This window comes from Schistocerca gregaria, chromosome X (genome assembly GCF_023897955.1).
Source record: "Schistocerca gregaria isolate iqSchGreg1 chromosome X, iqSchGreg1.2, whole genome shotgun sequence".
Classification (NCBI taxonomy): domain Eukaryota; kingdom Metazoa; phylum Arthropoda; class Insecta; order Orthoptera; family Acrididae; genus Schistocerca; species Schistocerca gregaria.
Genome location: NC_064931.1, coordinates 680,656,359 through 680,673,196, shown reverse-complemented (window position 1 = coordinate 680,673,196; position 16,838 = coordinate 680,656,359). Strand labels below are relative to the sequence as shown.

The 16,838-nt window shown below is 39.1% G+C and overlaps 1 protein-coding gene across 5 annotated transcripts in view; it reads left to right on the top strand.

Moving 5' to 3' along the window:
- LOC126299616 (inner nuclear membrane protein Man1) overlaps nucleotides 1–13,736 on the top strand; it is a 315,326-nt gene extending 301,590 nt beyond the window's left edge. For 3 of the 5 annotated variants that reach the window (XM_049991654.1, XM_049991653.1, XM_049991655.1), the window contains 2 exons: nucleotides 2,051–2,192; nucleotides 13,212–13,736. In XM_049991654.1, the coding sequence (XP_049847611.1) occupies nucleotides 2,051–2,172 (122 nt within the window). In that variant the 3' untranslated portion in view covers nucleotides 2,173–2,192; nucleotides 13,212–13,736. Of the gene's footprint in view, nucleotides 1–2,050; nucleotides 2,193–13,211 lie in introns of those variants that run through there. The other 2 variants (XR_007552835.1, XR_007552834.1) reach the window with 1 other exon arrangement.
- The last annotated feature ends 3,102 nt before the right edge of the window (nucleotides 13,737–16,838 follow it).

Below are 16,838 nucleotides of genomic sequence, written 5' to 3'. Positions count from 1 at the left end.
CACAAAAATTGATGGACTTTATTGACAAGAAAGGTATGCTGAGTGTGTTTCTACAGGAGTTTAATTACAAAATATATATATATATATATATATATATATATATATATATATATATATATATATATATATATATATAACTGCATTAAAATAATAATATATCTTCCATATACAGAACAACCCACTATGGGCATGTTTCTTGATCTGCCGAAGGCTTTTCCCAAAGTGGATTTTAGGATATTGCTGATAAAAATTGACTGTATGGTAGACACAGAAAAACAACTCAATTCAGTAAATGAAATTCAACTTGAGCTTAAATGTAGATGCTCAGAGCACCAATATATTTGCACGTGATACAAGTGTACTTCTCAAAGTGGACAACATAGAGCTGTTAAGAAAGCTGTGAACTTGGCTATGGAACAGTTCAGTAACTGGGCTATAAACAACAGACTAACCATCAGCACCAAAAATACAGTTCATGAATATTCACACGATAAAAAACACAAACCCCTCTCAGTAACTTTTAACAGTAAATAACCAACCAATAAAAAATCACTGAATTTAAATTTCTGGGTCTATGGTTACAAGGTAAACTGAAATATTATATTGATCAGTTAAAAGTTGAAATATGTACTAGCTGTTATGCATTGAGTGTGCTGTAAGCATATACTAGTCAGAAAACAGTAAAAAGTGCATACCATATACATGTATAGACTTCCCTAAGATATGGTGTGATATTCCAATGTAATTCTCCATCTGTCCTTAGTACTTACAGAATCCAGAAGAGTGTCATCAGGATCATTAATGGAAGCAAAACTACATACTCTTGCAAACCAGTTTTCAGAAAACTAGAGGGTCTAACACTACATTGCTTATAAATTCTTTAAGTTCTTTAAAAAAACCTCTTGGTGCTCATCTAGATGCAGACTTAAGAAAAAAACTGAAATTTACAAACATTACACTAGAATAAATTCAAACTGGGGTGTGTTACATGTTAATACACAGCTTTATCAAAATGGAGCGTTCCATATGGGCCTCTAGCAGCTCAATAAGCTCCCCACAAGTATAAATGCTACTGCAGGCAATACACGTTTTTGTAAAGCAATGAAGTTTTATTTACAATACTGCAGTGCCAGTATGTTTCAGAAATACGATGCTCACAATAAGCAGGAAATCCAGGTTCGAGTCTTAGTCTGGCCAAAATTTTCATTGTTGTCATACACGTTTTTGTAAAGCAATGAAGTTTTATTTACAATACTGCAGTGCCAGTATGTTTCAGAAATACGATGCTCACAATAAGCAGGAAATCCAGGTTCGAGTCTTAGTCTGGCCCAAATTTTCATTGTTGTCATTCCATTATACAGCTGATGGTTGTCCGTGTTCGCAACTGTGAATGCATTTTATGAAGTCTTATTTGCTGTGTCACTGGTTTTACTCTATAACAAATGCCTAGAACTGTAAATGTGCTGGCTATGGTTACATATAACACATGAACTATTTAGTGAACCAAATCTTCTATAAACCTGCTACAGTGTATTGTAAACCATAATCTGCCCGTTGTAAATATTAACATGTTTTGTCTGACATCTGTTACTCATTGTACAGTATCAAATCACATGGAGCAAATCAATGAATATTTTTATCATTTGTTGCTTCTTGACATTTAAAAAATCTTATATGATCCCATTTACCTCAGCCTCATAGCAAACCTGAAATGATATAATATTCATTAGTAACATACAAACACATTCTATAGATTTACGTACTAATCTTTCCTACTGGTTATGATTAATTATTTCAGTCATTGTTGAGAAGACTGAACACTGTTGTTTATTGTGTTTGAATTGTCTAACTATGTATTTTAGTTAAAATGACTTGAAACTGTATGCATTTAAACATTTGCAGTATTTAGCTAGAGGAGAGTTCCAGAAATCAAACTAAATATTTTGTATTATTTACTATTGTTGGTCACAAAGCTCTAAATTTTTCACAGATAAACTTTAATTATTTCTCATATCACTGCCTTAAAAGTTTTGCTGTTTCTATTTTACAGCACACCTTGTCACAGTCAAATACCTTAGGATTGAAAGATACCATGAACGCTTTCCTGAAGCAGTGAATGCTAAAACTGTACTGAAGCCTTCCAACAATCAAAGATTGTCCTTGGGAGACTAGCATCATTACAAATTCTTATGGTACGTTTTGAGAGTAGCCAGTGTAAGCTAATTTGAAATATGCCCAATTCAGGCATTAGTTTTCCTAATTGATGGCTTCTCATACATAAGTATTCTTACAGTAAATATGATTGTATAATACATACAGTCTTAGTCTCCTTGTACTGTTTTTAACCCACTACTTTATAGTGAAGGGAGGCATACATAATTTTGTGCGTCCTAACTATGAATGAAAATTATATATGTAATTTTTTGCTTACTGCCCGAGATTCATTAACAGTATTGTACTGTGATTATTATCTTAAAGTGATTTAATATATTGTTGCAGTGTTAAGAGTTTTCATTTTTAATGTTATTCAAATAAGGTAAAGGTTAAAATAGCACTGACAAAATAAGATCTGGAATGGCAGTGATAGCTGGAAGCTGTCTAAAAATACACACATTATATACTGTTCCAACAGAATGTGATATTGACTGAAATATTGACATCAGAAAGAGTGCTACACGGGAACCAAGCAGAAAAGTGACATACGAATATACACATAGAGGCTATAAAGTAAAGTGGAAGACTTGTAAGCAGTTGAAACGATTCTCCTTATGGTACTCAAACCCAGACATATGTCGTCCACAGGCAATACTCTGATGTTGAGGCACCCAAGCATGCCTCCCAAATCATCTTAGATCACAAGTCCATCAATATCTAGTCCCTATTCCTACTAAACTTAATTTTTCTAGTCTGTTTTAACTTTTTACAAGTGTCCAATGTAATACATACACTGTCAAGAGTAAAACTGTCTCATATCAGTTATAATGGTACTGCAGTGAAGTTAAAACTCTCAGTTGAATCCATTATCATGGATCAATGGCTTGCGGGGTCAACAGCTGTGGTCTGGGGATTAGTGCTGCTGTAGTGGTGAGTACATAACAAAGCCGTTGGTGGGGCAGTGTGCTGTGGCAACGTGAAACTTCAGCCAGTAGCATCATTGTATCACATCTCTCTGTACTGTGCACTTTGTGGTGTGTAAAGAATTTCTAGGGTTGATTTTCATGTTAGTTTAGCCATTGTTAGGGTATTAGTAACTATAATATTCATTGTGAGTAACATAAAGCAAACACAAAAACTAGTATGTTAAGAAGTGACAGCAATAGTTGTTTGTAGGGAGAATTTGAAACAGGAACATTGGCACCCAACCCAGAATTGCTAGTGAACAGGGCAGACAATGGTTGGAATATTTTATATTGGCCAGATACAGAGTACACTGGAGACACTGTGAAGTATTCTTTGTCTCTCTCTACAGAATGTGTCGCACAGGCACTTTCTTCGTTTCCACACTACTGTAGCTGCTGACGCAAAAGTTTTGAATTCATTTCTCAGTGTTTGCCTCATATTTTTCTGTGGTGGAAACTTCAGACTGAATCCCCTCAGAATCCTAAAGCTAAGTGAGAATTTGCTTGAGCAAAATTCGTATACAAGCAACCAAAGTGGTGTCCCAATTTGAAAGTCTTGCACCGGTCTGTTTAGTATGGCTGGTGAGCCTCTGTGAAGTTCTTGAAGGAATGGAGAGCAACCAGTGGCAAGATTAAATTTTACACTGATACATGTGGCATGCTTAGATAGTTCAGTAGGAACAATACAGACCGAGAAAAGCAGATGTCAGGATTCAACCCATTGTCTGATGCATAGTTTTAACTTGTGATCAGCTCGGTTTACATTCTGCAAAGAATAAAAGAATTTCATCTCAGATTAGCAAGTAATTCTGGACATTAGAGAGCTTGACTGAAAGGAAATATAAAAATAATTGGGGGGGGGGGGGGGGGGGTGAAGGAGAAAAGCTCTCAGTTGGAAACTAACTTTCACATTAAGGGTTTTTATTTTCTTAAAGCATTGTTATAGTTATTAATTCACTGCTTTGTTAGCTTGGCTGTGTAATTTATATGCAAACCTATAAATACAAGAAAAGTTGGGTGCATAGACAGCACTATTCCATCCTCTTTGCAAGCCATTCATATTTAATTTAGTGATCTTATTAATAATCATTACTACATGGATAGTTTTTGGACAGTTACACTATCTTGTAATATTATTCAGGCTACTTACATTAAATGATTAACCACATAATATACACACAGCTACAAAGCTATACCACGTTGTTATATTACTGTATTGATGCACATTTCAGAACTGAGAAATTTTACGTTATGGGAAGAATGTAACATGATATTGCTCTCTCCAAAGTGAAATTTGTCTACAGCATTTGTAAAAGGAAGCCATGTACAGTGTCTGATTGAGACCAATAGTGATTTAGCTGCTCCATCTACATCTACATCTACATGACTACTCTGCAATTCACATTTAAGTGCCTGGCAGAGGGTTCATCGAACCACAATCATACTATCTCTCTACTATTCCACTCCCGAACAGCGAGCGGGAAAAACGAACACCTAAACCTTTCTGTTCGAGCTCTGATTTCTCTTATTTTATTTTGATGATCATTCCTACCTATGTAGGTTGGGCTCAACAAAATATTTTCGCATTCGGAAGAGAAAGTTGGTGACTGAAATTTCGTAAAAAGCTCTCGCCACGCCGAAAAACGTCTATGCTGTAATGACTTCCATCCCAACTCGTGTATCATATCTGCCACACTCTCTCCCCTATAACGCGATAATACAAAACGAGCTGCCCTTCTTTGCACCCTCTCGATGTCCTCCGTCAATCCCACCTGGTAAGGATCCCACACCGCGCAGCAATATTCTAACAGAGGACGAACGAGTGTAGTGTAAGCTGTCTCTTTAGTGGACTTGTTGCATCTTCTAAGTGTCCTGCCAATGAAACGCAACCTTTGGCTCGCCTTCCCGACAATATTATCTATGTGGTCCTTCCAAATGAAGTTGTTCGTAATTTTAACACCCAGGTACTTAGTTGAATTGACAGCCTTGAGAATTGTACTATTTATCGAGTAATCGAATTCCAACGGATTTCTTTTGGAACTCATGTGGATCATCTCACACTTCTCGTTATTTAGCGTCAACTGCCACCTGACACACCATACAGCAATCTTTTCTAAATCGCTTTGCAGCTGATACTGGTCTTCGGATGACCTTACTAGACGGTAAATTACAGCATCATCTGCGAACAACCTAAGAGAACTGCTCAGATTGTCACCCAGGTCATTTATATAGATCAGGAACAGTAGAGGTCCCAGGACGCTTCCCTGGGGAACACCTGATATCACTTCAGTTTTACTCGATGATTTGCCGTCTATTACTACGAACTGCGACCTTCCTGACAGGAAATCACGAATCCAGTCGCACAACTGAGACGATACCCCGTAGCTCTGCAGCTTGATTAGAAGTCGCTTGTGAGGAACGGTGTCAAAAGCTTTCCGGAAATCTCCAATTGAGATATGTTGTTTGCAAATCCAAAATCTTAGAACAGGTACAGAAGAAACATGCCAAAACATTCTAAGAGAGAATCACAGGATTAAAAAAATAAGCAGAAGTGGATATATTGTTGGACATTTGCGTACCACCACCACCACCACCAATTTTCCACAATAACATAGACAATTCACATTTCAGAACATGGAACAGAAATACTCACACAAACTGAATTACATAAAAACAATAAATTAGCCAACCCTAGAGATGACATAGTAATACTGTATAACACCTCCTCTGGCCTTGATAATGGCCTTAATTTTGTAAGCAACAGAGTCCACAAACTTCTTCATATGTGCCACATCCAGCTAAAACCATTTGTTATTGATGAGATCCTATTGAGTTACCAAATTATGGAGATGTTGATTGCTATGCTTTTCCCCCCGTTCCCAATAGACTGAGGTATTTTCTATGTGATTAAAAGTGGGTGACTGAGCCGGCCAGTGGAGGTGCAGTAGTTCCGGAGTGTTTCTCAAATGAGGAATATGAACACAGCTGTTGTCATCTCAGAAGATGGGAGGGTTGACAGAAAACTCATAGTGAATGTATAAGAACCACCAATACTTGGTCATCAAGAATGTTTATGGCAACCTGAATGACTGCACCCAGTTGATGGTATGAAAGCATAACAGAATCACCACCTGCCTCAACTTCACTTTCCGTGCACAGAAGATTAAAGATGTCATTGGGCTGTCAGTGCACTCGGCATCTTGCGTCATTTGAAAAAGAGGTAAAATGACGACTCGTCAAACCGTACTATGTGCCTCCAGTCAGCTACTGTAAAATTTATTTTTTCAGGCAATTGAAGTTCTGCACCTTTGTATACTGCTGTGAGCAGCAGCCTTTTGTGAGGTACCCAACACCAGTTGTCTCTTGCATGCCATTCTCTTTGCAGAGTTCACTCAGAAGCTCGTAAAAAGGACCTGCACTGACTGACAGCAGCAATCCCTGTTGAGCTTGAAACTGTTTACCAGAAACAAGGCATGACTCTCATCTGTGGTTGGTTGGTTGGTTGGTTGGTTGGTTGGTTCAGGGGAAGGGATCGTTGGTCCCATCAGGTTAGGGAAGGATGGGGAAGGAAATTGGCGATGCCCTTTCAAAGAAACCATTCCGTGATGTGCCTCAAGTGATTTAGGGAAATCGTGGAAAACCTAAATCAGGATGGCCACAAGTGGGTTTGAACCATTGTTCTCCCGCATGTAAGTCCAGTGTGCTAACCAGTGCGCCATCTCGCTTGGTCATCAGTGGTCCCTTGTTGGTTAAGATCTTTTCACAACCACTACGAGGGGTGTTTGAAAAGTCCGAGAGATGGCACCACCGGCGTGTATCGAGGTCGTGTTTAGTTAGTAGCATCTTTGGAAAGAACGCACACCAAGTTTCAACCATATTGGCCTATTTCTTTATGTTTGGCATTTGTGTGAATCAAGGAAGTTGAGGGATTGTCAAAAAATGGACAAAAAAGAATTTTGTGTGGTGATTAAACATTACTTTATGAAAGATTAAACGCCTCAGGAGACTAAAGAGAAGCTTGATAAACATTACGGTGACTCTGCACCTTCGATTAGAACAGTTTATGAGTGGTTTCAAAATTTTCGGAGTGGCTATATGGGCACAAGTGATGCTGAATGCCCTGTGGAGGTTACGACTCCAGAAATCATTGATAAAATCCATGATATGTTGATGGATGACAGAAGAGTTAAAGTGAGTGGTAATCTTGAATGAATGGGTACATAATATTTTGCATAAACATTTGGACATGAGAAAGCTATCCGCAAGATGGGTTCCGCGATTGCTCACGCTTGACCAAAAACAGAAGTATGTGCAGTGTTGCTGGGATGGTTTGCATTCGTTCAGGAAGAATCCGCAGGACTTTAATCATCGTTTTGTCACTGTGGATGAAACGTGGATACATTATTATACTCCTGAGACTAAACAATGGGTTACCAAGGGAAAATCTGCACCAAAAAAGACGAAAACCAGTCCTTCTGCCAGAAAGGTTATGGCGACTGTCTTTTGGGATTCACAAGAGATAATCCTCATCGACTATCTGGAAAAGGGTGAAACTATTACGGGTACATATTATTCATTGTTATTGGACCATTCGAAAACCGAGCTGCAAGAAAAACGCCGGTGATTGGACCGCAAAAAAGTCCTTTTCCATCACGACAGTGTACCAGCTCTCTCTCTCTCTCTCTCTCTCTCTCTCTCTCTCTCTCTCTCTCTCTCTCTCTCTCTCTCTCTATATCTATCTATCTATCTCTCTCTCTCTCTCTCTCTCTCTCTCTCTCTCTCTCTATCTATCTCTCGCTCTCGCTCTTGCAGAATTCCACATTATTTTTGCTAATTTCGGTGCTATTTTTGTCATCACATCAAAGTTGGGAAGTGAACTGTCAAGTTAACAATTTAAAATTATGCACAAACCTAAAAATGCAGTTTCAACATTGTCCCAAAAACAATATCACCACCAAACCATTCTGACTCCATTCCTGAATTGACGTGTGGTGGTGGTGGTGTATGGTCTTTTTTGAAGTTACAAATCATCTGCAGTCTACTGTAGGTGGATAGATGGACGTATGTGGTCTGACAGTGGGTTCCTTCATCATTTGCCAATGAGCAATGAGAGATGATAGCAGCCACATCAGAATCCCATCCCACATGGTCGTCCTCAACACAGTAATAAGTCCACCACCTGCTTAAATGGTGCTCAGCTGGAAAGTGGCAAGTAGACTGCTTGCCTTATGTGTGTTTGATGTGCGAATACTAAATCTCATCAGTCTAGGAAACCTTTTTCAATGGTTCAAAACATCTAATAACAGCATTCTTATAACCATGGTAATAAGTTACCTGTGACATGAAGTGAGCAAAGATCAACATAACATAATGGCTTCTATAGAATTGTGATGGTTCTGGATGGCATAGTACAGATTGCTATTGTTAAGCATTGACTTGGCCAGTTATTTTCTGCACTTGCTCAATATATGTTCTTATACAATTCACAGTAGCCAATAATGATCTGTGTCATCAAGATGTAGCCCACAGTAGTTGAATCTTGACAGTGGAAGTTGCTTACGATGGACGTTGAATAAGTAATGCAACACCTCTTTCTTCCTTCCTCTTTTTTTTTTTTTTTTAGCAGATTGATTTCGTTCAGGATTCCAGTACACGTTATTTTTACCCACAAAACACTGTTTTCAATATAATCTCCATTCAATGTGACAGCCTTACGTCACCATACTGTGAGGGCCTGCATGGCACCACCCCACTGGTTGGAGCGTATCTTGCCAGCATCCAGGTACAGCTTCCTGAAGATGCATCCTTCATTAGGCCAAACAGTTGGAAGTTGGAAGGTGCAAGATGCGGGCTGTAGGGTGGATGAGGAAGAACAGTCCATGAAGTTTTGTGAGCTCCTCTTGGGTGTGGAAACTTGGGAGAGTCCTTACATTTTCGTGGAGAAGGAGCAGTTTAATTTTATCCATATTTTGCAGCTTAAAAACATTGGAGGTATGAATTAAACAATGCCCTCAGTCACAACTGTTTCGTGTTCTATTAACTACACGATGCATTTCGGACCCTTTGGGTCCATCATTAGGTGTAATTTGTCTTAATGCATGTTTTATTTCTTCTCCTGAATGAAGTGAAATGCATATTCCTGTCACGAAAGGTTTAATGTTAGGTTATGAATTTCATAAGTCGAATGCAGAAAATATGTGCAAAATAGTGGAAAATGAACAGTGAAAACTTACCCCCTAATCCAAGGAAAGCATTTTCAACATTTATTACCGGCAAACATTCTTTTCTCTGTCGTTTTAGTATATGTGATTTCATTCAGGATGTAAATTTTGCACACACATGCTTATAAACATTTCCCAGATGTTTAGTACATGGTGTTGTCAAAGATGAATTTATTCGTAGTGCTAAAAATATAACTATAAACGATTGACATATGCAAGAAATAACTTTAGAATAGGTCTTTAAAATTACTGAAATAACTATGGCTTGTGAAATCTGTTTGTTTGTTTAACATAGTCTGTTTTTATTTTTTTTTATTTTGTGGAGGTATATCTCCATTTGTTCTAACAGACTTAGGGTCTTACCATTGGGTTCATTATGTAGTATTACCAAATTGTTTTCTAGACTGTTGATGGCATGTTTCATTTCCAATATATGTTATGCAATGATTGATTTTTCAAAATTCTTGAGCCTGAAAGCATTTACATGTTCTTGAAAACGGGTCTTGAAGTTTCTACCTGTTTTCCCTACATAGTAGGCAGAACAACTGGGGCATGATACTTTGTACACTCTGCTGTTGTTGTATGTTTGTGTATTTGATTTTACATTATGGATGAGTAGGTTTCCTAACTTATTATTGGTTGAGAATGCAACTGTTACATTTTTTTCTGAAAAGGTTGGCAATTTTTTGTGATATGGGGCCCAGGTATGGGATACTGGTGAATATTTTCTCTTCTTTCACAGTGTGTCCATTCGTTGTCTTGCTTTTTTGTATTTGTCTGCTTAAATTGTCAATTGTTTTGACTGTGTAGCTCATTCTTGACAGTGTTTTCTTTTAAATTAAGGGAGTGTACTCTGTGTAGCGTGGATCTATATGCAGCATGTTTCTGTGTGGTGGGATGGTATGAAGAGTTGTCCAGTGTTATGTCTGTGTATGTGCATTTTCTGTGTATGCTGAATTTGTGTTTTTGTTGGTGGTTCGTGATTTTAAGATCCAGGAAGTTTATGCTCTTGTCGTCACCATGCTCTATATGGCAGACATATTTCTCAATCATCTGGAAAGTAAGTTCTTTAATGAAGACAATAGACTCAAAAGTAAAGTAGTATATTACTGGAGATATGTTGATGACACCTTGCTGCTATTTGATGGAACAAAAGATGAGCTCGAAGAACTACTAGCAGATTTCAATTCTTTCCACAAAAACATAAAATTCACAATGGAGCATGCGGACAACAAGAGCATAAACTTCATGAATCTCAAAATCACCAACCACGAACAAAAATGCAAGTTCAGCATACACAGAAAATGCACATACACAGACAAAAAACTGGACAACTGATCATGCCATCCCACTACACAGAAACATGCTGCATTTATGTCCATGCTACACACAGTACACTCCCTTGATTTAGAAGTAAACACTGTAAAGAATGAGATACAGTAAAAAGCATTGCCATAAGCTATTGCTACACACCTTTGAGTAACCCAGCTGGTGGATGAGTCTGTCAGCACTACCAACAGAGACTTCAGGATGAGCTGTAAGGTGTTTGATTGTGATCCATTGATCACCTCGATTGAGAGTGACCATTGGTTGCAACATTGCAGGAGTCACAACTGTGTGTGGCCAGCCAGCACACAGGAGATTAGACAGATTCGCACAACCTTGTTGCAGTGATGACAGACGCCTCGCCCAATGACTCACCACACTTTTGTTTACTCCCAGGTCTCCATAGACACCCTTCAAGCACCTACGAATATCTGTGATGCTCTGGTTTTCCTCTAAAAGAAACTCGGTGACAGCTATCTGTTAGGCATGCACCTCAATTACAGATGCCATTTTGTAGGTTACACATAGTGCCACAACCTATTGGAACTTCATGAAACTAGAGGGTCTGAAGTATGAATACTCCACAATGTCCCCACAACGAATTCTGTGTCTTTTTTTCAGCAGGAATTGACCGAAAAGGGACAAAGAGTGTTGCATTACTTATTGAATGCCCCACGTATTAATCAAGGTATCCACAGTAGTGGACCGAGCGAGGTGGCACAGTGGTTAGCACACTGGACTCGCATTCGGGAGGACGATGGTTCAATCCCGCGTCCGGCCATCCTGATTTAGGTTTTCCGTGAGTTCCCTAAATCTCTCCAGGCAAATGCCGGGATGGTTCCTTCAAAAGGGCACGGCCGACTTCCTTCCCCGTCCTTCCGTAATCCGCTGAGACCGATGACCTCACAGTTTGGTCTCTTCCCCCAAAAAACCAACCAACCACAGTAGTGGGATTAACACTCTGAATTACTTTGTTAACTGTTTTTGACTTACCATAGCAAATTATATATGAGAGACTGGTTTAAGTCTCCAGAGATATAAACAAAGTAACTTTTTACTGAAGGAAACCTATGCACAACTGTATTGTCTGTGCTGAAAGTCCAAAAAGGCTGTATTCTGGTGAAGAAAGCTCTTTAACTTGCCCCATAAAATTTGGATAAAATCCCAAGCTTTCAATTACTGTCGTCATCACCGTTGTCAGGGACTAACTCGGACTGTTATGGAACTGGCAAGACTCCCAATTCTGTGCTTAGATTTCAAACATACTCTTATGTTTATTCATCAGACTTTATTCAGCCAACACAGTTTTTTTTTAATTTCTGTACTTGAGATGGTGCTGATGTTCAACTTGGTGATCAGCTGCCTCATGTAACTGCTGCCATGCTGAAAAGGAATATTTTAAATTCCTGGTACTCTCTGGCTGAGTTTATCTGTAACTGTGCACAAATTTTCTTTAATTTTTGTGGGTGTCTAGAAGGCAGGTCTGAGTTCAGGTGTGTTTACGGCTCTGCCAATCTTACTTGTTGTTGCACCTCAGAATGGAAGTGGGCAGAGTTAACCTAATGTCGTGGACTTAATATCTATTCCTTCTTAACATAGTTGTCAGATGATTAAGCCCTGATCCAAGGTGGTGTTTGTCTGAAGTATCCTGGCTCTGTGTATTAGGCCGTTCAGCATAGCTACCTTCTGTGCTAGTTGTTGAAAGTTATGCCCATTGTGATAATGGTCTGTGTGCATCAGTTTTTGATACAGTGTGTCCTCCATCTGCTTTCTGTACAACCAGCATATCTATGACAGACAGCTTCCCACCCTTATCTGTATCTGCTGTAAATCCTATATTTGAATGTATACTGCTTGTATGCTCACTGAACTGCTGCAGTGCCTCTTTGCCATGCAGCCAAATTAAAACTGTATCGCCTATATGTCTGAAAAAGAATAATGGATGGATGGAGGGGGCCAGTGTTCAACACGTTTTTTGAAACCCCAATGAAAACATTTACTGTGGTCAATTACTATGTTGAACTCATGACTTTTCTTTTAGCCTCGAAATGGTCTCTCTGTGTACAAAGGTAGCAGTAGAAAAAAAAAAAAACATAAAGTTACAGGCTGATCATTTCTCCACTGAAATTGTAAAATTATTTCAACACACGTTGATAACCATCTCTCTCTCTCTCTCTCTCTCTCTCTCTCTCTCTCTCTCTCTCTCTCTTTCTCTTTTTCTCTTTCTCTCTTTCTCTCTCTCTTTCTTTTGGAGGGAGGGGGGCTATCAAAGAAAGAGCATTGAACACTACCTCATCCATCCATACTGCTTATTCATTTATGTTGGCAATGCGTGTTTATTATAAGCACATCAGCTTTTCAGTTTATTCTTGGCCCAGGTATGATCCACATTATATGGTATCTTTCCTACAGCCATTATATAGTTTGTAATAGTAATTATAATATTCATATATGATCAAACATGTCTCATAAAAGTTTCCCATACATTTGTAAGGAGTGTCAGGTAATTTATGAGACTCAACAGTAGTTTTTTTCCTCTTTGCAGGTTGTGTTGCTGGACGAGTGCCATAGAGTGGTGGTACTGTGCGTTTGTTGAGCTGAGTGATTTCCCAATAACCACATATCCTTATAATTAAAGACAAGTGTTTATTATTAGTCTTCATGTTGGTATTTTAGAGATTCCAACACATGCCTGGTAAATATGGTTACAGTGATATAGTAAGGTTTACTGCAGCACTTGTGATTTTTAAATAACTTCTTTTGTGGGAGCTGCAGAAGTTCTGTTGCTGCAAAATTTGTAGCATGTACCTGAATGACGTTTTCCTTGTACCTGTGTATACTTGAGCCACAGCACTGGAATATAATTTTTCGAGTGATTAGGGTATACTAATTTTGTGTTCAAAGATGTATATTTGGCTTTTGATTGTATGTATGCCTCCTGTATCTCTGTTTCCATAAGTTGAAATGTGATAATGCTAACACTGTTAAAGAAATTTTGACACTATATGAAAGAGCGCTATTTTTTATATGTGGTGTACTTTAACAATTTTATTACATCTAAAATAAGAGATCTGAACTGTTCTTATTCATGAAAAGCATTTACCACCTCAGCCACCACCTTCCTTAAAATCCCATTGTACTGCAGAAAATTTGTCAAGGGTATGAAATTTCATTGATGTTTTACTTTATCAAAATAAATATTTTTTTCATATTTGAGGAAAGATGGAAAGTAGAAATGTATACTCTCTCAAGTAAGGAAAAGCAAGTAACTTGAACACAAACTACTGAAAACTTAGCTAGACTATAAACCTGTATCCATCAGTTACATGTTTTATTTCTTGAACATAATGCTTGTATCTGAAAGATTGAATTCAGGCTTTGTGGTGTGTTGTAGCATATGATTGACCTTATCATTCTTGTTATTAAATGTTTCTTACCTCCTGGAATCTTCATCGCATGATACTGCACACACACATTCAATTCCCAACCCACCTTGTGCTGTGTATCACTTACCTGGATGTCTGTTATGTGACCACTCAGCCAGATACTCCGGTTGTGACTTTCTGCTTCCTTGTAATCTGAATACTTTGGGTTAGTTTCACAAACATGCAGTCAAAACCTCAATACCTGCCCACATGAACTGCCGCAAGTACGTTCTCATGCTGGAATGTGATGTGTGTGCTCTTTTCTTTAATTTTATCAATGTCTGATGAACATTAAACAGCATCCAAAAAATACAAAGTCGAGGAATGCGTTTGCAGAGCCCTATTTAAAATGCCTGTCGTAATCTTTGATTCCTACATTAAATTTCTAAATTTTGTGTATCTGATCAGTTCTTAAGAGAATTTTGCACTTTGAGTAATACAAGCAGATCTTTTCTGGCGCTACTTTAAACCAAAAACTTTTGATTAAGCCCTCAGGGCCTTGGCATTTGTTTGCTGGGTATAGACTTGGTGACCCTGGGGTTACTGACCTGGGGACTAGTAATTGCCACCAGTCCTCTGTCTCATTAAGCTCTGGATGTACTTAAACCACTATAAATTGCAGTGGTGGAATCTTCCACAGGGAATGGGGATCATGGCTTGACTACCTCCATTAAGAAAAACCTCTCAGTCTCAAGGTTTGTTGCATGCCGATGAGATGCGTGGCTGTTTAGGTGGAACAGTCATTACTAGGGAGTCTCAGGGGAAACTGCCACACCTCAATTGTATAACACTTGCTCAGGCAAGAGGGGCTCTGTCTGAGTGGACCATTATTTCCCTAGCTACTCATGGGATTGCCAACCGGCCTTGCCACAGTGGTAACACCGGTTCCCGTCAGATCACCGAAGTTAAGTGCTGTTGGGCTGGGCTAGCACTTGGATGGGTGACCATCCAGTCTGCCGAACACTGTTGCCAAGTGAGGTGCACTCAGCCTGTATGAGGTAAACTGAGGAGCTACTTGATTGAGAAGTAGTGGCTCCTGTCTCGGGAACTGACATACGGCTGGGAGAGCGGTGTGCTGACCACATTACCCTCCATATCTGCATCCAGTGATGCCTATGAGCTGAGGATGACACGGCGCCCAGTCAGTACCATTTGGCCTTCATGGCCTGTTCAGGAGGAGAGACTCGTGGGATTGAGATGCAATTCTTCAACTCGCAGTGGAATGGATGTTTCACAGGTGGGTATTTTGACTGTGCGCCCATACAATCAGCCACCACAGTGTTTTTATGTGGCCCCAGTGGCTGCCAGGCGAAGAGCAAAACAAGTGTCCCACCATCACCTACAGCCAGTGCGACAGCTGACAAGTATGAACATTTTGGGAAGCTACTAGTGGGGCCTCGTCCACTTGTATCTTCCCCATACTATGCAAACTTTCTGGAGTCAGACCAGCTCGATGCCAGTGTGCATTCAATTGTCAGCAATAAGACTGTATACTTGGACAGTTAATAGTTGTGTTAATGTTTCTGTAAGTTTGTCATTATTCAGCTTGCATTGTATATACTGACTGTCTATAAAGTGTGTAGGGATTTTTCAGAGTTCTTGTGTTAGTAGTAACAGAATAATGCGTGCTACCAATCAGAATGTGTTTTCAGTAGTTAAAAGCAAATAGGACAACTTTGAGAAAGTTTCCCATTTCTATATTCGAACGTGTTTAGAGGGCATTACTGGCACTTTAAAATCCGTCAAGCGATTGTGTAATGGGACTCTGTTGGTAGAACCTTGAGATAGCTAAATGCCTTAGAGGAGTATGCAGTTGACACTGAACTACACAACACCTTGATCTACAGCAAAGGTGTGGTGTTATGTAGAGATCTGGTAGGTATTCCCAAAGAGGAGGTGAAAGCTGAGTGGGCCAAGAAGGCATTGTTGACACAAAAAATAATGAAAAGTGTAGATGGCAATCTGATCAAATCATAGTCGTTTATGCAAGGGCCATCCAATAATCGCCTCTGAGATCCGTGACATTCTCTCTCATGGCTGGGTTGACCTTGTTTAAAAGCAAATCTGAGTACTATTGACTGTTCATTGTACACTGCTGTTTGAGGTAATCACAAAACACTTGACCTTCAGCATTTCAAAACACTGTCAATATGACTTTTCTTGCTGATGCTTGGGGTTTGAAGTTTTTCTTGACTGGTGAGTTGGTGTACTTCTACTCCATGTGTTGTCTTTTTGATTCTGGCTCATAATAGTGAACCCAAGTTTCATCACAAGTTAAAATTTTCCTGAGAAAGTGCTCACCTTCCCTTTCGTAACGTTCCTTTAGCTCTGTGCACATTCTCAACCTTGTCTCCTTGTTTAGCCTCGTCAACTCCTTTGGGACCCGTTTTGCACATGCTTTATGGTAATTCAGCTAGTTACAGGTAATGTTATGAGCTGTACCAATACTAACTTGAACCTTATCAGCTATCATTTCCACAGTCACATGGCAGTCGGCACGAATAATGTCATCAATTTGACTTTAGGGTGAGGGAGTTGAAACGGCAAGTGATCGGCCAGAACAGTGTTCGTCAATCACTGAGTCGCAACCATTTTTGAACTCCTCTACCCACTTGTAAAAATTTGCGAGATTCATACAACATTTACCATCAACTTTAGACATTCTACAGTATATATTCACTGGTTTCTCACCTTCAGCAAGTAAAAAAGAATGACAGAACGTTGTTCAACTAATGTAGACATTTCAT